The sequence below is a fragment of the Gastrolobium bilobum genome, unplaced genomic scaffold (assembly GCF_033153095.1).
Source record: "Gastrolobium bilobum isolate Gb01-03AN ecotype WA unplaced genomic scaffold, APGP_CSIRO_Gbil_v1 utg43050, whole genome shotgun sequence".
In the NCBI taxonomy this organism is placed as follows: domain Eukaryota; kingdom Viridiplantae; phylum Streptophyta; class Magnoliopsida; order Fabales; family Fabaceae; genus Gastrolobium; species Gastrolobium bilobum.
The window spans coordinates 41,837-60,471 of record NW_026895216.1 but is presented as its reverse complement, the minus strand read 5'-3'; the positions used below and the strand labels follow the sequence as shown (position 1 = coordinate 60,471).

General features: G+C 34.7%; 2 protein-coding genes across 2 annotated transcripts; one reads left to right on the top strand and one right to left on the bottom strand.

Moving 5' to 3' along the window:
* Positions 1–5,417: 5,417 nt before the first annotated feature.
* On the bottom strand, positions 5,418–11,114 carry LOC133300381 (mitogen-activated protein kinase kinase kinase 5-like). The gene is made up of 12 exons (XM_061499912.1): positions 10,903–11,114; positions 9,691–9,824; positions 9,062–9,602; positions 8,874–8,961; positions 7,765–7,827; positions 7,483–7,646; positions 7,151–7,226; positions 6,948–7,007; positions 6,742–6,867; positions 6,076–6,291; positions 5,791–5,891; positions 5,418–5,664 (listed from the first exon to the last, which is right to left on the bottom strand). The coding sequence occupies exons 1-12, from the start codon at positions 11,100–11,102 to the stop codon at positions 5,649–5,651; spliced, it is 1,785 nt and encodes a 594-aa protein (XP_061355896.1). The 5' UTR covers positions 11,103–11,114; the 3' UTR covers positions 5,418–5,648.
* A 1,306-nt stretch (positions 11,115–12,420) lies between these two features.
* On the top strand, positions 12,421–15,734 carry LOC133300429 (protein OSB1, mitochondrial-like). Its single transcript, XM_061499976.1, has 4 exons — positions 12,421–12,828; positions 12,920–13,058; positions 14,295–14,370; positions 15,012–15,734. The coding sequence occupies exons 1-4, from the start codon at positions 12,497–12,499 to the stop codon at positions 15,278–15,280; spliced, it is 816 nt and encodes a 271-aa protein (XP_061355960.1). The 5' UTR covers positions 12,421–12,496; the 3' UTR covers positions 15,281–15,734.
* The last annotated feature ends 2,901 nt before the right edge of the window (positions 15,735–18,635 follow it).

Below are 18,635 nucleotides of genomic sequence, written 5' to 3'. Positions count from 1 at the left end.
ATTTCTATCCCAAGGAAGTATTTTAATTGGCCTAGATCCTTCATTTCGAATTCAGAGGCTAATCTTTTTTCAAGTAACTTCATTTCTTTCACATCATCCCCTGTTAGTACCATATCATCCACATAGACAATGAGTATAGCTACCTTCCTATTGTTATGTTTTATGAACAATGTATGATCTGAGTTACTTTGTTTATATCCAAACTTCTTCATTGCCACAGTGAACCTTCCAAACCATGCCCTAGGTGATTGTTTGAGACCATACAAAGCCTTCTTCAATTTGCAGACTACATTATCTTTTGAAGGTGCTAGCTTTACTCCTGGTGGAACCTCCATGTATACCTCTTCTTCTAAATCACCATTCAAGAAGGCATTTTTTACGTCAAATTGTTTTAGGGGCCAGTCTCTGTTGGCTGCTATGGATATGAGGATCCGAATTGTGTTAAGTTTAGCCACGGGAGCAAATGTGTCTTGATAGTCCACCCCATACTTTTGTGTATATCCTTTTGCCACAAGTCTCGCTTTGTATCTATCAATACTTCCATCTGCCTTGAGCTTTACGGTGTACACCCACTTGCATCCAATTTTTCTTTTGCCATTAGGTAAGGAAGTTAACATCCATGTTTCATTCTTTTGGAGTGCTTCCATTTCGATGTTCATTGCTTGTTTCCATTTTGGGTCCTCCAACGCTTCCTGCACACTATTAGGAATAGATACAGTGGATAATTGATTGAGTGTTAGAGCATATGATCCGGATAGCTTGTGAGAGGAAACATAATTGCTTATGGGATACTTGACTTTTGCTTTTGGATCTGCTTCATAAAAAGGTTTTGGTATACCTTTGGTTGGTCTATCTGACCTTCTGACTTGTGGGGATGGGATGCTAGGAGTAGTAATTGAAAGTTCTATATTACGGATAGGACTTACCTCAGTAGTGGTTTCTGCTTGTGCTTCAGTGTTGTCCTCTGCAGGTGACTCAGCTATGTGTGGTAAACGTGGAATCTCATGCGGTGAAGGAGGGTCTGTACTATGATGGATTGTTTCAGGTGGTTCAGAGATTGGAACTTGAGGAGGAATTTGATTTGTAGGAAGAGGGGGTGCCGGAATAGGAGTCACATGGGATGATAACCAAAATTCTCCTTCTCTAATATGCTGAATCTCCCCCTGAGAAGGAGAAGAAGGGGCTCCCCCTGAATAGAAGGGTTCGGTTTCTCTAAAGGAAACTTCAAGGGTGACAAACATTTTATGGGACTTGGGATCAAAACATCTGTATCCTTTTTGTAGATCAGAATAGCCTACAAAAATGCATTTTCGAGCACAAGGATCAAGTTTATTTCGAAGAGGTTTGGGAATGTGAACATATGTAATGCAGCCAAATATTCGGGGTTCAAGATTCATTTTATGGGGAATAGAGAAAAAAGTCTCCAATTTTTGTTGGGGGGTGAGAAAATTGATGGCACTAGAAGGAGTACGATTCACCAAATATGCAGCGGAGAGAACAGCCTCACCCCAATAATGAGAAGGTACATTCATATCAAAAAGGGAAGCGCGTACTATTTCTAAGAGTTGTCTATTTTTCCGTTCTGCCAACCCATTTTGTTGAGGTGTATACGTACAGGAGGTTTGATGTTTAATACCACAGGAGGTTAAGAACTCAGAGAAGGAACCATTCTTGTATTCTAGGCCATTATCCGATTGAAGAACTTGAATGGTACTGTTGAATTGGGTATGAACCATGCTATGAAATTTTTTAAAGGCAGAGAAGACTTCATTTTTATGTTTGAGTAAGGAAATCCACACCATACGGGTACACTCATCAATGAAAGATACATAATAATAAGCTTGAGAGAAAGATGGGACCTTAGCAGGTCCCCAAACATCAGAATGGACAACTTGAAAAGGAATGCAACTTTTATTCATACTTGGATAAAATGGAATTCGATGGCTTTTAGCCATTTCACAAACAGAGCATTGAAATTTAGAAGAATTAAAATTGGAAAATAAATTTGGAAGCAATCTTTTAAGATAACTGAAGGAGAGATGTCCGAGTCTTCTATGCCAAAGCCAAGCAGTAGAGTGGGAAGAACCTGGAGATGTAGTCACAGAGGCTCTTGCATGTGGATCTGGTTCATCAACAGAGAGGTCCAAGAAGTAGAGATTTCCTCGTCTAACACCATAGCCAATCACCTGGTTCTGGACGTCCTGAAAGACACAAAACGTGGGATAAAAAATAACATTACAGTTAATGTGAGAGGTAAGACGACTGACTGAGAGTAAATTAAAGTCTAGAGAGGGAACAAGAAGCACAGAGTGAAGAGTAATGTGGGGGGTAAGAACAACGGTACCCTGACCAGTAACAGAAGCAGAACCACCATTAGCAGTGGTGATAGTGGTTGTTGGGCAAGGAAAGCAATTTTGTAAGGCGGAGGCATCACGAATCATATGATCTGACGCCCCAGTGTCAATTATCCATGAAGAATTCCGAGAGTGAGCAGAAAGAGTAAGAGAGTTACCTAAAATTCCTTCATACACAGCATTAGCACGAGGGTGTGGAGAGGATTCACCTTCGGTGGAAGACTGGAGGGCTTTGGATGGTACCTTTCTGCGAGGACGCTTGTTAAAATCCCACCACTCAGGATATCCAACAATTTCATAGCAACGAGTCTTTGAATGTCCAGATTCACCACAGTGTGAACAAACAAGGGTTTTCCCAGAAGAACCCTCTTTGCGAAATTTAGGAGGAACAGGGGAAGGTCGAGGAACCTGTGACAGTAGGGCCGAAGAATCTGATGTGAGTGAAGGACGACCCATGGTAATACGTTGCTGATATTCTCGCCGAACATATGCATACGAGTTTTCCAAATCCAATTTGGGATCTTTTCGAAGGATTTCACCACGGACTTGGTCGAAATCAGAGTCCAGGCCACTAAGGAAGATGTGGACACGCAGACGAGACAGGGATGAGTGTGTTTGAAGTATTTCGTTCACGGTGGTGGCAGGGGAGGTCATTCGGTGATCAATTTCTTGAAATATGGAGAGGAGTTCATTGTAGTATGTAGACAGAGGACGACCGTTTTGCTTGGTTGAGAAGGAGCGTTGGTTGAGTTCGAAAAGGCAAGTTTCATCTGAACCATCATAAAAGGTCCGGCGAGCCGCATCCCAGATTTCATGAGCGGAGTCGAGGCGGATGAAGCGTTGCATCAGTTGAGGAGTCATCGAGTCGATCAACCAACTTTTCACCCGCTTGTTGTCGGTGATCCAGGATTCATACGTCGGATCAGTGGTTGCTGGTTTCATTGTGGTTCCAGTGAGAAATCCCGACTTGTTCCGAGCTCCGATCCTCATGTCCATTAGTTGGGACCAAAGAGGATAGTTGTTATCATCAAGGACAACAGTAATGGGGAACGAGGAGGTGTCTTGTTGAATAACAATATTAGAGGGTACAGGGGAAGTGACGGTGGCTGGGGGATTTGAGAGAGGGTTGGAGTCATTGGAGTCATTTGGAGGGGTGACGGAGGCCATTGAATTTGGGAATTAGGAATTTAGATCGATTGGGTTACGGATGAGTTACGGGTGGGGTACAGGTTGGTTAACAAAAAAGAGAGGAGGAAATGGGTCGGGTTGTATAAAAGAAGGAGGAAGAGGGTGTGGTGTACGGGTGTTGGAAAAAAAATTGAGGTGGGAATGATTCCCAAGATCAAAAGGCTGATACCATGTCAGAATGCAATACAGGTGAATAATGATGCTTTTTCATTCATATATCATCTTCCTCTTTAATGAGGTATATATACAAGTGTACAAAACAACTCTCTGAATAATAATAGGAAAAATATCCTAACAACTCTATCCTATTCAATCTGATCACAGTGGTTTTAAAATATAAACAACTTTGTAATAGTAATTTTAAAACAACTTTGTAACAGTAATTTAAATTTACAAACTTCCTTTCAACAAAAACGGAGAGGGAACCTCGTGTTCTTTGAGTCAAGTTGTAGACAAGCACGTTCCTTAAGGATGTGTCCCACTTTATAACGCTACTTATTATGGATTTCTGTATTCAAAGTTGTCGTACATGTTTTGAATGTGCTAAATTATATAATATTGCTATAGCATCATGTGACAAGTTGGAGATGTATACTGGCTGAACGCGTATTCAGTTTGATTTATTGGCTCAATTGCTTCTTCGTCTTTTTATTTATTTATTTTTTAGGAAACTAAAAGTCAAAGTGTATTTTATCCAAATTTGTTTACTTTTAACTGATAGCCCGACTCTGGATGTTGCTGTGTTAGAGGTTTTGTTGCTGCCTAAACTTTCTTGAAGGTGGGTGTGCTGTGAACGCCAAAATGGGAGAATTTCTTGCAGCTTCGAGAGGATCTCATCTTCTGGGAAATTGGTTGCAAATATAGTGATTTTAGAATGACATGCCAAAACTGCTTCTATTCTGAATGACATTTGTTGCTATGTAACACATTATGAAGTTTCTGAAGTGACAGTTATGAAGTTAGTTGGAACAGAAAAAATTAATAGTTTAGATTTGTACTGTTAAGTTTAGTTAGTTGTACTTTACTTTTGTATCTCACATAGCAGTACAATATCTGTTATGTTGTATAAATATCAGTAGATGTAATTCATTTTCATTCATTAAAAAAATACATAATGGTTTATCCTTCTTCATCTTTGTACATTTGTAAGACTATACTTCATGGTTCGATGATTTTGATTGCTTTTATAATCGACGTATCTGAAATCAAGTGGCAACTCACTAGCCAACTTTGCTACACTTAATGGCTCATATACTTGCCTAAGAACTGATTTTTTTATTTTTTTGGTAAACTGCTAAGAACTGATTTTATTGTACTACTCTTAGGCTTCAATAGATAAAATCCTTAAAAAAGGATAAAGATAATGATAGCCCAATTGCTTAAAGTTTGATTCATTATTATATCATAAATAGAACTAATTAATTTCATGTATAATTTTTCCATTTTATTAATAATTCAATAGAATAAGGTTCGAATACATAAACAACCTTTTAAATATAAGTGCATTTTTATCATAAAGCTTTCAATCTTACGCATTTCAAACTATCCTTAACTAAGAATCACTCTTACCACAACCCACACCAGACTAAGTACCATAAGGATTAGAATAATCATCATATATTCAACAAAATAAAATAAAATATATTCGTTATATAAAACAGGATTAAAATAATGGTTTAGGCAAAATAATATAGTTCATATTTACTTATGTTTAAGCGTGAATTTCTGGCTAGAGAATAAGTTCAAGTAACAGCCTTAATATAATAACAATAATAATAATAATAATAATTACTACAAATCAATATGAATTCATCAAATCTTTTACCTCTCATTCTCAATTTCTCTTTTATTTATTAAAAATTTTAACATTATGAAAGACCAGAGTTGAAATCCCTGATATGTTGATTCTCCATGAAAGGTTTGCAAAATTCATTCTCTAGCCCCTTTCCAACTGCATCCTTCTAAATTTTAAGCGAAACCTCAGCTAGTGACATGCTTCATCATTCTCGTGACATTGAGGGGTTTCAAGGAGGATTGAAGAATGTTAACTTCTGGAACATGAGACTGACGAATCGGTATTATATGATTAGATTCCTCAGCATTAGATTATTGGGAAGTATCACTGTAAAAACCAAAACAACAAAGAGAATAAATCCCAATCAGACACCAAGAATAATATTTATCTATATAGTTTAACATTTATAATGTGCAAAGCTAATGCTCCAGCAAACAGTGATGAAAACAACACCCCATTAATTTCTGAATTTTGTTAAAAATCCGTGCGCTTATGGAGGCTGGCATTATGTCATGTCTATTTTTGGTAATGTCTCCGGGACTAGGTGAATTGTCCTACATAGCACAAACAATTGAACAACACATTAGAGTTACCCGAATACCATTTTTTTTTTTTTATCTTTTTATTTTTTCATCTTAAAACCAAGCAAGTGCTGGTTTATAAATTACAATTCATGATGATTTCCTTGGACCTTGTCAATTGTCCACTTAGAGGAGTTCAAGTATAATTAGCACTTACTCCTTGTCCTATGCTTCCTCTAGGATACAAGTGTGGTTGAACTAGAACATGTTGATCATGCAAATTCTGTACAAAGGGATGCTTAAGAAGCATTGCTGCAGATGGTCGATCTGCAGGGTCCCTTTGTAAACATTGTTGGAGGAAATCCTTTCCCACTGAAGATAAAATTTCAGGTAGAGGCGGGGACTGGTGCAGTACCTTGAACATTGCTGAAGGCTAATAAACAAAATACCACTAGGTTATTAAATTAACAAGTACAGAAGATAACAAGCATATTAAAATGTAGATTTGGTATATCAGTGGGATGCAAATGCAAGGATATTCAAATAGCTTGCTTAGACATACGTCAAAGCAGAATATAATCAATGGGGTTGTAATGTAAAATCAAGGGAAGACCACCCAATGCTTCTAAGAGGAGAAAAAAAAGATTTTATTATAAAGTAAGAAATGCTTAAACCTTAATCCAACTCAACTTTATTGAGGGCTGATTCCTAAACCATGCAATAAAATGTAAATGTATAGCATTAAGTAGTGCTCTTTCTCATTCTTCTTTGAAGGAGAATTATTAATTGAGGCCACGCTAAAAGAAGTGAAAAAGATGAACCACCAAACTACATGCACAAGCCTTAAATCATAAAGAGTTAACAAGCATAAGAAGGTGCTCACCCCTTCAAATTCACTCCAAGGAGGTTTGCCTGTCAACATTTCAATGATGGTGCACCCTAAGCTCCATATATCAACGGCCGTGACAATGTCAGGATTGGATTCATTCTTTACGGCAGCTTTCATGACCTTCAATGGACAAATTAAAGTCAAAAGGGGCATGTCATTACCAATCTAAAACACAGTAGATGATTCGAGCAACTATATACCTCTGGAGCCATCCAGTACGGACTACCCTTCAAAGAAAGGTCATATGAATTCCCTGTCAGCTGGAATAAGCAAATTGTTCAGATATAAAGACCACCAAAAACAAGAGAAAAAGATGTTAGCTTCAACCATTATGGCAAGTTGCAACTATAAAGAAAATTAACACAAGTGAGAAGGTTAAAATGTATAGAACTTAAAAACTCACAATTTTTGCCACCCCAAAATCTGCAAGCTTGACAATGCCTGATTCGTTAACCAGCAAGTTTGCACCTTTGATATCTCTGAAAAACCAAATCAACCATTTTACCAAACTTCATAAGGGAATGCCAATCAAAATTTACTAGGAAGAAATCCAACAGAAAAATGTTCTTTAGTAGACCACCGGTTATATACAATAAAGTGTTACAACATTACTTTATAGCAAGATTCAGCTTGTGCATCACTTGTCAAAATATTGTTCTCATGAAATATAATAAGTGGCCATTCAGAGAAATAAAATAAGATAAAATGGTTTGTTTCATTAATCATCGTTGTCACCTGTGGATAGTCTTGGTACTATGCAAGTAAGCCAATCCAGAGAGAATATGCCTTGTAAAATTGCGAATCACAGATTCTGTCAAAGCTCCATAATGTTCACGCATAAATTTATTAATTGATCCAGGATGGACATACTCCATATATATATAAATATGATCTCCAACCTGAAAACACAAATGTTTCAAAAGTAAATCTAATTTACAATCACAAATATCCTTAAAATTTCATAAGGCTGCATTAGTATACTTTGGACAAGAAGTCAAGAACCAACAATTAACTCACTAGTTCACTTCCATAATACTGCACAATATTGGGGTGGTGTAGTTGACGCAGAATTCTGATTTCCTGAAAAAAGAAATTTTAAGACCAACAGCCTAAACACCATCCATTTGACAAATTTGTTAAAGTTGTTTGGCAAATGTGCACTAAACACCACCCATTTGGCAAATGCCCAAAAGAAAAACATAATCGCAATGAAAAAGGAAAGATAAAGATCTAGGGATTCAAAGTTTCTTCAGAACCTGCAATAACAGTGTAATTGACTGCAAAAATTTAGTTTCTACATTAGTCAGAAAATAAATTTTAGTGCTCTATGTGTATCATGATTGAATTGTAGTAAAAACTTAATGATTGAAAAAAATTATTTTTTGTACTATCTAGAAAATAAATCATGTTAACAAGGCTTATCTTGTAAACCCCTTATGCAATATCAATTGAGTACAAATTTGTCATCCTGGCTTTGTTTATACTTTGCTTTTCTATCTAGAAAGCAATTAGTGAATTTTTTGTGCTAGTTATCAGAAAATGGATTGGAAAACACAATATTCTAATAAAAGAAACCTTAAAAGGAAGGGAAGATGGGAAAAAGTTGAAGTTGATGCCATGATTATAAAGATTAGGAATCAACACGATATAGATGTATTCACAATGAAATTATAGGTAAAGTGTTGAAAATTCTAGTGTGAGTGATAAATAATTCAGCCCCATATGTGTTAGAAATGGGCTGAGTAAAGAACATATAAATGCAAGAACACATAATGTTTTGAGATTTTAGATTAAGATATGGTGTTGAACCCTTTGTTGGGCTCTTTAATGCAATGGGTTTTGCCATTCTCAATCACAACATAATATCCCTTAGGATGTTTCAAGTAGTTGTAATCTTACAACTATTCCTGAACATTTATGACATTAGCTTATGAATCCCATTTATAGCGGTAGTTGTTTAACTCTAATGACAATGGTAGAGCAATAGTCAGGGCCAATCAAATAGTGCTACATGGATTTGGCTCTCAGGTATATTTTTACCAAAAACTCAATATTATTGTCCCTTAGCCTTGTATTTGGACAAGATAAAAATTCACAAAGAAAAAAAAAGAACTTAGGGGAAGAACCTGCTCTAGTTGCTTTATGCACTCAGCAGACTTAGGATCATCAGGAATTAGATCCACCTCCTTCATTGCACATGAGGCTCCAGTCTCTCTGTCAGATAAACAATATAGTACATGAGTAATTATAGAAAAATGCATACTTAATAGCAGATGAATGAGTAACCAGCAGAACAATTAAATGAATTGCATACAGGTTGGTAGCATGATATACACTTCCAAAGGCGCCGCGTCCTATAAGTTTTCCTTTCTGCCATTGACCTTTTGTTGAAGGCAGATTTTCTGTAGTGTGATGCATGGTACTTGATTGATGCATGATAGATAATTGTGCTGATGCTGAAGCTCTAGGAGGAGAGGGTAACGGATGAGCATCAACATGGTTATTTTCAGGCCACACCCTAGACAAAAATTTATGGTGCCGAGATCCCTCTTTAATTTTAGGATTGAGGTAACAACTGAGGCTCATTGGGCAATGAATAGGAGAATGGTCTGGACTACGAACGATTTTAGCTGGTAACATTTTCATATTGTCATTAACTTCTAGAGGAAAATTGATGATAGGATCAAAGAAATCTGCATTGCTTGATCTATGTGGACTAGTAAAAGGACTGGTAACTGCACTTGTGGTCGCACTCTTGGCACTGGCAGCAACATGCAAGCTCAAGTTGGAAATACTTTCACAGTCATCATCATGAGAGACTTTTTTGGGTCTGAGGGTTTTACATGAACTATTGCCTGCATTAACAACAGATACATATGAAGGTAAAGGATGCCCAATACTTCAACTCTCAAGGCATAACACAGTAATGGAGAAAGAAATAACCTATCAAGATTTTTGCGGCTGGAATATGCACTCTCATATTATATTTTGCTTTAGCAACAGAAGGATCTAAAGAGGATCTATCCAAATTGTATGAATGTTTTGTATTTATCATTCCATCATGATCCACTGTCTTCCTGACAATTTTTTAAGGGAAAAAAATTACTGCAACTAATCAACATGTGGAATACTATGAAGCCGAAGTGCTGATTCTGTTGAAAGCCAATAACTAAAATACAAATCCAAATCATTGCTTGCATAGACAAGTAATATTTTATATGCTCATATTAAATCAAGTTCAACAGAACAAATCTCATACAAAAATCAAAATTAAGAAGAAGAAAAAAAAAACACATCAATAACAGTTGATTCAAGTAATAAGTAGAAACTTTGGTGCATCAGATGTGACCAATTGGGACAATTTTTTTTCATATTTTGAAAAAAATTTACCACTTTTGAAAAAAAAAAAATCCACCACATTGAATTTTTTTCTGCTTTTGGGGAAAAGATGTACCCTACATCTACCAAAGTTTTGTTCCCTACAAAAATTCTACGATGCTAGAACTGTTTGAACACCACTGCCATAGAAAACATTCTTGTTATTTAATAGTGAACACCATTCTAACACTTCACCATAAACCAATCTTAAAACATGATTCAACTAGAATTTATTTATACTTAATCACTCTACACCATTCTCTCTTTTCAATTAAGAATATTCAAAACATAATTTATATACCTCGTTTGCTGGTTGAGCCATCATTAAGCAATAAATGTAGTGTATAAAAAATGGTACTTAAGAAACAATTTTCCTTAAAAAATAACCTTTTGTGAGATATCAGTTTTGAGTCTGTATTGCACTAAAGTTTTCATTAACTACAGTATAAATCATTTTATGGGAATAACATCTATCCTTTTAAAGGATATAAACTTATATCATTTTAGATCCTAACCGTTGATTTTCGTCCATCAACTGTTATAATTTATTGGATTAAAATTATTAATTAATTAATAATAAATTTGGCCCATTAAGTTTGGCCCAATAGATTATAATCGTTGATGAACGAAAATCAACAGTTAGGATCTGAAAGGATATAAACTTATATCTTTAGAAGGATAGATTGATGTACGAAAATCAACGGTTAGTATATAAACTTATATCCTTTAGAAGGATAGATATTTTTCCCAGCATTTTAAACGATAAAACAGTTTTACCTTCGAAGAGAAAAACCTGGATTGTCTAAGGGAGAAGGAGGAAGGTGCCGGAGCTTCCTTTGCCCAGTGAGCCGCCACACCTCAACAAAATTATCGGTTTTGTCATCGCCGTCGTTTTGCTTGGTTCCAAGTTTGGGAGGCGTAGGAGGAGGCGTAGGTGGTAAAGGAAAAGAAGAAGAAACTGGTTTGCGAGAAAGCATTTTAAGAGTGTGGTGATTGTTGGAGTGGTCGTGTGAAAGTGCTAGCAAAAGCAAAAAAGGATATGCATATGCTAATGCTTCAGACTAAGTAGGCCATAGTAAAGCACAGAAACACCTACGATATTTCTTAGCACTTCGGTTTTGTTATAAAATTCCAACGAGAAAATGCCGATTGTACGGAATAATGCATATGTCAAGAACAACGGTGTTGACTTTGGGTTAAATATTTTGTTTTTAATTTATTTTTCATTGTTCGGAAGGAGCGAGTTTGAGGCTGAAACTCAAACCCACTTAATTCACATTATAAGTTGAATTGAGACTTGGGAGGATTTGGAGTCATAATATATATAACATGTGACGTGACATGTGTCAATAAATGAATACGCAATTATAGACACATGAAGTATCGTTGAGATTTCTGCATGGAATCACTTGACAAAAAATGTCCCGCTGAGTTTGAGAGCGTGACTTTGATCACGATTGAAATAAAATATATAATTTGTCAAAAAAAAGGGAAAATAGTCAATGTGCCCGATTTTGAGTAATAGTTACTCCTTTATGAAAATTAAAAAAAAAAATACAACTCATAAAACATAAAACATAAAACATTAATTATAAAGCAAAAATTATTTTTCTTATAACAGGAGATAAAGTTATTTCCTATAATCCAAAACTATACTATTTTGAGAATTGACGAAATTAATGAAAAATGTTTTGATAATTTTATTTTTGTGTTTGCTTTTTCTAAAGTTACTTCAGACAATTTTACCTAATGTTCAGTGAAACGATTCGTTTTGGGGCCGAAATCATAATGTATTTGTAATTTTAATTTATTTCAGAGTTATAATAATCTTTATCGTTTTAATTTTTTAATTCCAAAACGACATCGTTTCGGTGAATATTAGATAAAATTGTCTAAAGTAATATTAGATATTTTTTCCTCTTTAATAATCAAAATACCTTTTATTAATTCTGTAAACCCTTAAAATAACATAATTTTGAATTAAAGGAGATAATTTTATTTTTTATAAAGAGGACAAACAATAAACTCAATTATAAAAGGATAAAGATGTGAATAAAATAAATGAAACAAGTGAATGCCCAGACCGCTTCGTTTCCAAAGGGGTCAAAGACTATGTCAGTCACATTCACATTCACATTCAAAAGTTCACTGCATAACACTGCTTGGGCATGTACAAGGCCACACTTCGGCCCAATAGTAAAAGGCCCATCGTAACTAGTTCCGCAGACCGAAGCCCAAAAGTGAAAGAAATGCGCAAACCCTATCTGTTTTTAAGATTGCAATGTCAAGACACAACTTAGGTCGGAGCCCGCGAAATTCATGACCGGCGGGAAAACTTGATCGCCGGAATCGGCATGCTTCGTCGGAGTCTATGAAACTGAAACCATTCCGTCGTCTTTCGTCAATATTTTCTTTTTCTCCGCAAAGATGTTTTCCCTTCTCCACGTCCTTAACTCCAAATCACCCCAGATCATCACACTCCTTCGACGACGTCGTTCCTCGTAGCAGCGCCGTTTACAGCCACGCCCTTAAATTCCAGCGTCCCATGACTATTAACTGGCGCCCACAACTGGAGAACACCGCTAGCTTCATTGGGACCGTGACGCGCGAACCGAAGCGCGTTAACTTAAAATCCAATAAGTTTAGTGTTCACACCGTGCTGAAGGTTTCAAGATCCAAAGAACCTAATAGCTCCTCCTGCAGGTGCGTTTCTTTTTCTTTCGTTTTTTTTCAAATTGCTTTGTTTTGGGAGTTTGTAACCTGAGCAATGTTTTGCTGTGCGCTTTGTTACTAGGGTGCTTCTGATGATGTCGGACTGTGTAGCAGAATTTGCTTCAAAACACTTGAAACCAAATGATTTTATTTATGTTTCAGGTTGTTTGGGGTCTTACACTAAACCTGATGCCAGTGGAAACCTCCAATTGAACTATAAGGTGCATCACTTTTTCTTTTCTTTTCTTCTCTTTTATGTTGGGGTTATTATCTTTTCAATTTTCAATTTTCAATTTTCAATTTCCAATTTTGGTTATATTGGTATACCATGTATCATGTGTATTTATGCTCTAGCTTCTTGTTTGAATTGTGCTCTGCCCTGAATGTATTATTCTTGTGTACTAGGATGAAAATTGAACTCGTCATAATTTTTGCTCTGAGTCTCAACTCCTTGACTAAATCTAACGATTACTACATTTTCGTTTGAGTCTTTAAATGTTGAACTTTCCGATATGAAGCTTTTCATTTCTTCTCTTTTTAGTTTTTCTTTTTTGGGTTTTTTTAAAAGCTAGTTTCAAATTATGATTATATCATTATTACAAGTTTGTACTCGTGGTTTAGCTATCATGATACTTTCATAAGTCTTCTGGATAACTATCATATTTAGTGCGTGTTTGGATTGGCTTATTTTATGCTAAAACTTAAAAATAACTTTTAATCAAAATCATTTTAAGAAACCTTGTGAAAAAAAGGAAAATAAAAAACAATTTTCTCCAATAATTTAAGCAATTCCAAGATGCTATTAGATGGTCAATATCCTCTTGCTCGATAGATTTTTTATCCCCTATCATATAGTTAAGCTAAAGGGGGCGAATCAGAGCAGTGGTAAAACTGTTCCTTTATGACTGAAAAGTTATAGGTTCGAATCCAAGAAACAGCCTCTTTGGGATAATGCTGCGTACAAGGATTTCCTTCACCCCACACTCGCTAGTCGGGTTTAACGGGGAGTGATTTCTTTTTTTATCATATAGTTAAGCTAACATTTCACGTCAAAATGTCCCTCTTTTGCCTATTGCTTCATCATGTTGAGAGTTTGTCTTAGATTTTATGTCCAAGCGTGTAAAATCCTATCCTTGAAAATCTATTAATGTCATTCATTTTCTCGCAATTTTTCATTTATCTATATACTTTTTTTTTGAGAGTGGATCCTCTTATGTTACAAAATCACATTAACTTTTTGCGTCTATCTCTCTCTTCACGTGCTTTAAATAGGTGAGATCCAATTACACTTTGTCAACATTAATGAAGAGAGAGAGAGAGATATACAAAACTATCACATAACCCTCTCATTTGAAATTTTAACATGATAGGATTCGTTCCCATTTTTTTTTACTGTATCATGTGATATCGTTCTCTCTTTATGTGTGTGTATAAACTTAGCATTTATTTCTCTACAGCTACATGTGAAGGAGTTAAATTTTGTTGCTCAAAGGCTAGGGCATCAAGAGCACAAGAAGTTAGATTCCATTGAAGGTATGTTTGGTTTCTCATATTCATAGAAAGGCTGAGGGCAGTTGTTTTCTTTGGTTATCCTCCTTGTTTGGAAGTACTCAAAAAAATTTCTCAAGTAGTTGGTAATGTTAAGACGAATTATTCTCATCCAAAATATTTTTCTAGCATGAACAAATGGAGATGAATATTTGTTTTCTTTTGATAGAAGAACAAATTTTATTCGAGTCAGAAAAGAGAAAAAGTACAGATATTTCGGAGGTGACTATTGATTTAGTACATATAGTGAGTTCTGTGGAAAAGGAATCTCAGCAAAATCTGATGTGATTTTATGCATATAAGTAATCAATTTTTAAAGAAGTATTATTATTAAATGAGTTGTCATTATGCACTTCAAGCCATTGAAATCTGGCTACCTACAATTTGGGATAAATTAATATGTTGTTCTCGTTTTCATATTCCTTACTATGTTGTTCTTGCTTTCATATTCCTTTATAGATATTTGCTTACACCAGGGAACAGGCTTAATTTTCATTCTTGACAGAGTTGGTTCTAGAATTTTTGTGGTTACTGGATTGATCTTAAACTCATTTGTTCTCAATTTTTCATTTTTTTCCCCCTGTGCTTGTGTATGTTCTTATTCTTCTCATCTTAAACAAATATAGCTGAAGTTGGCATTCAAAAAGATCAAAATCGGCTTCACCTATGGCAAGTGTTTTTCACCAATCCACATGAGTGGTGGGATCAAAGAAAGCGCAAGTTAAATCCAAAACAGCCTGATTTTAAGCACAAGGATACTGGTGAAGTTCTGTGGCTGAGCGAATATGATCCTCCATGGGTTAAAAGACAACTTCAATTGCTTGACTCAAAAATTGCAGGAGGAGGACCTTTTGTTCGTCGTTCTCGTGTCTCCAATTGGGTTTATGATGAGTAGCCGAAAGCAAAAAAAAAAAAAAAAGACGATTATGGTAATGGACGCTTACTTTGTACTTATGATTACCATTTAGAACGAAGTTTACAACATAGTGAACTTGTTTATAATTTATGTAAGGGAATGGAAGTCACTATGATTATGATAGTGTCACTATTCTCTAGGCAACGCATCTCAGCTGTAAGAAAGTTTAGCTAGCTCGATAATTACTCAATTGCCAAAAGAAAGAAGAAATGTTGATAATTTGTATATTCAGCTGGTTGTACGGCTACCCCATGTATCATATTGGTATAGACACACGCAAGCAAAGGGTTATGTTTATATACTCTGAGCTCTCGGTGCTTTGGTTATGTTTGGAAGTTTTGAACGGGTGCAGTGAAGATTTTCAAATGAAAGGGAAGTGAAAAGTGTTTCTTTTCATTTTTCGGAAATTGAATATAACTTTTCACATTATGAATTCTTGGGCTTGAGCTATGTTAAAGCATTTGAAATTGACCTCGAACATTATGGTAGATGGTCCTTTGGCCAGGGACAAAATGTGAACCTACCTACCCACCAACACAATGCTCTAATGTACTATGTGTCATAAGGGCAAGTTTTATGCTATCAAGATTGCCACATGGGTAAATAAATAGTTTTATGCTATCAAGATTGCCACAGCGTCACAAGGCGGAGCTCTTTAAATTGGCGTTTACTTTTCTGATGATTACTTCTGAGCCTATTATGGAAATCCTAAAGGGTGCCATGCCATGACATGGGTGTATTGAGTTTGAACTTTGAAGAGAGCGTTTATCTAAAAATCCTAACTCCTAAGTGAGGTTGAACGATCCATCTCGGATCAATGTTTAGGGAGCTTTTGCACTCGTGTATGATACGGTCTGGAATTAGTGTTACCTAAAAAACCGTCCACGTTAATTTGACTGATACGTAGTCTACTTCTGTTACCTAAGTTTTCTGAAAGAACATGCTTCTCTTTTAGAAAATAAGGACATGCTTTTTTGATGCGAGGAAAAAGCAATAAGAGGCTTTTTGGTAATGTCCTTTCCTTTCTTTTTGGTTTCATTTTTTAGGATAATTAAAGATATCGCTTTCATTCTGTTTTATTTTTAAAATGCACTAAACATAAAATAAAACTCATATATTACTTTTTATAGTTTAACACTTCCTGCCAAATGTTAGGTAAGTAACTTGCTTTTGCAAGGAATGTGAAATAAAGGCCGAGATAAATTAAGCTGCAATGACGGCTATCTACAATTATGGAGTTGTGGTTTTTCTTTCTCTCTTGAATACTAATTTGGTAACTTAAAACGGGCATTTCTATTTAAACAAAAACCACATACATGCAGTCGGTCTGAGCATCAATAGGATGTAAATAGGTTAGACTTGTAAAAAAATTTAGATTTGACTTAGCCTGTTAGCCTAAGTATATCCAAATTATAAATTTGACCTGATTTTATTTAAAAAAAAAAATTTTTGGCTTAGGCCTGTTAGCTTGTTTAAGCTTATTAAATATTTCATAATTAAAAAAATAATTAAAATAATATTATTTTATTATTTAAAATTATTAAAATAATAATTTTATTTAATTTAAATAAAATAAATAATATAATATAGGCCGACTTGTAGACTTATAGGTCCAACATGTACACAAAAAGCCTATGGTCTATTTTTTAAATAAATTTTTTTAAAAGGCTAAGCTTGTTCTATTTAACTATTTATAATAAGTTAGGCCATAGACCTCTAAGCACCTGGTTGCTACTTGCTACTGTGGAGTACAATAGAGAAGTTCGCTTCTGATTGGTTAAGACCAGTATATCGACACTTATAGAGGTGGTAATTTAAATCAAACCATCAAATGGGAAATTTGTAATTAAGATCATATTGTAATTTTTTTAATTAAAGATGTTCAATTTTTATTTACACTATTTATTTATTTGGATAAATTTATCATTTATTGAACTTTTAAAATGATAAAAGTTATACCATCTTAGTATCTTTAAGTATAGAACCTATGATAATTTATTTCTTTTTCTTCTTTCACAAGGATTTTATGCTATTATATTTTAATTTATTATTTATGTTTATTTATATTTAAAATATAAAAAAATTAATTATTTATGCGCCTACTTTAGTGCCCATTTGTTTGTGTTTTTTCTTTTTGTTTTAAAAAATAAAACATATTTAAAAATTTTAAGATAATTAATAAGTTTTTTTATAAAAAAAATCTGTAAATCTTAGTTTTAGTATACTTCTCAAAATAAAAATGACTTCCAAAACATTTTAAAAACATCATAAAACTATTTGTTTAAAAAAATTATTCAAACAAAAAGTTATTAAATCATACTCTTAATTAATTTCGCAATTGTTGTAAAACAAAAGTAACTAGGCGAAAGATAAACAAAAAAGGGAAGAACTGTAAGAGAATATAATAACTTTATTTTTCAATTTTAGGAATCTCACGAAATTTAAGTTTGTCATTTTAGTAAGATACAAAACACTTAGTTAAAAATATGTAACAAGGAAAATAAAATAAAAATGAGAATAGACATTTTACGTGTGAGAATTTAAAATTTTATATGCTACCCCGTTTGCATCAATCCTTAGAAATTCGTTGATAATCATGATGGGTGTGTGATGCTTATTTCTTTTTTCTTTTTTCTTTTTCCTCTTTATTTTGTCTGTTTTGGGGGGTCCACATAAAGCAATTTACACAAAGCATTCAACTTTAGTTAGCTCTGTGGGCTTAACGACATTATCAATTTATCATCAACTAAAGTCACAAAATCCAACCTACTAAAAAAAAAAAAAAAAAGTCACAAAATCCACTGAGAATTGAATGTATTTCGAGTGCATACGAAGACCATTAAGTCAAGGTGAATGGACATCACATAATTAACTTTTTGACCCGAAATCTCTGCCAGATTAGTAAGGAATTTTTTTTTTTTGGAAACAAGATTAGTGAGGAGTTTAATGTGAATGGACATCACATAATTAACTTATCAGAAAATGTTTAGGTATATCTCATGATCAAACCCTCACATAATTAACTTATCAGCAAGTGTTTAGGTATATCCCATGATCAACCTTCATAATGACATTTCAGATTTGAAAACGATCCGTTTTCAGTCTTTTTGTCTCAGTAAATCTTGAGGTTGGCGGGGGGCATAGTGGTCATTGTAGGCGTCAACGAGCCTCTTTTGGAGTTGACGTTATCTCTAACTATCAATGAATGAGCTTCCAGGAGCGGTCGTTGTACATGGGGAACATGATCCAACTTATAAGTTCTATGAACCTAAAGAATGACATCCTTTCTTGATTGTTATTGGAATATACTCACTTCGTTTTATTTGCAATCTGG

What these genes read in the sequence shown, in the direction of transcription:
- LOC133300381 (XM_061499912.1), bottom strand. Translation starts at nt 11,102, where the DNA reads ATGCTTTCTCGCAAACCAGTTTCTTCTTCTTTTCCTTTACCACCTACG. An exon ending in AGCCGCAAAAATCTTGATAG is followed by an intron (nt 9,603 to 9,690) that starts GTTATTTCTTTC and finishes TTGTTAATGCAG; the next exon opens with GCAATAGTTCATGTAAAACC. An exon ending in AGTATTATGGAAGTGAACTA is followed by an intron (nt 7,647 to 7,764) that starts GTGAGTTAATTG and finishes TTGTGTTTTCAG; the next exon opens with GTTGGAGATCATATTTATAT.
- LOC133300429 (XM_061499976.1), top strand. Translation starts at nt 12,497, where the DNA reads ATGAAACTGAAACCATTCCGTCGTCTTTCGTCAATATTTTCTTTTTCT. An exon ending in ACCTCCAATTGAACTATAAG is followed by an intron (nt 13,059 to 14,294) that starts GTGCATCACTTT and finishes ATTTCTCTACAG; the next exon opens with CTACATGTGAAGGAGTTAAA. An exon ending in GAAGTTAGATTCCATTGAAG is followed by an intron (nt 14,371 to 15,011) that starts GTATGTTTGGTT and finishes AAACAAATATAG; the next exon opens with CTGAAGTTGGCATTCAAAAA.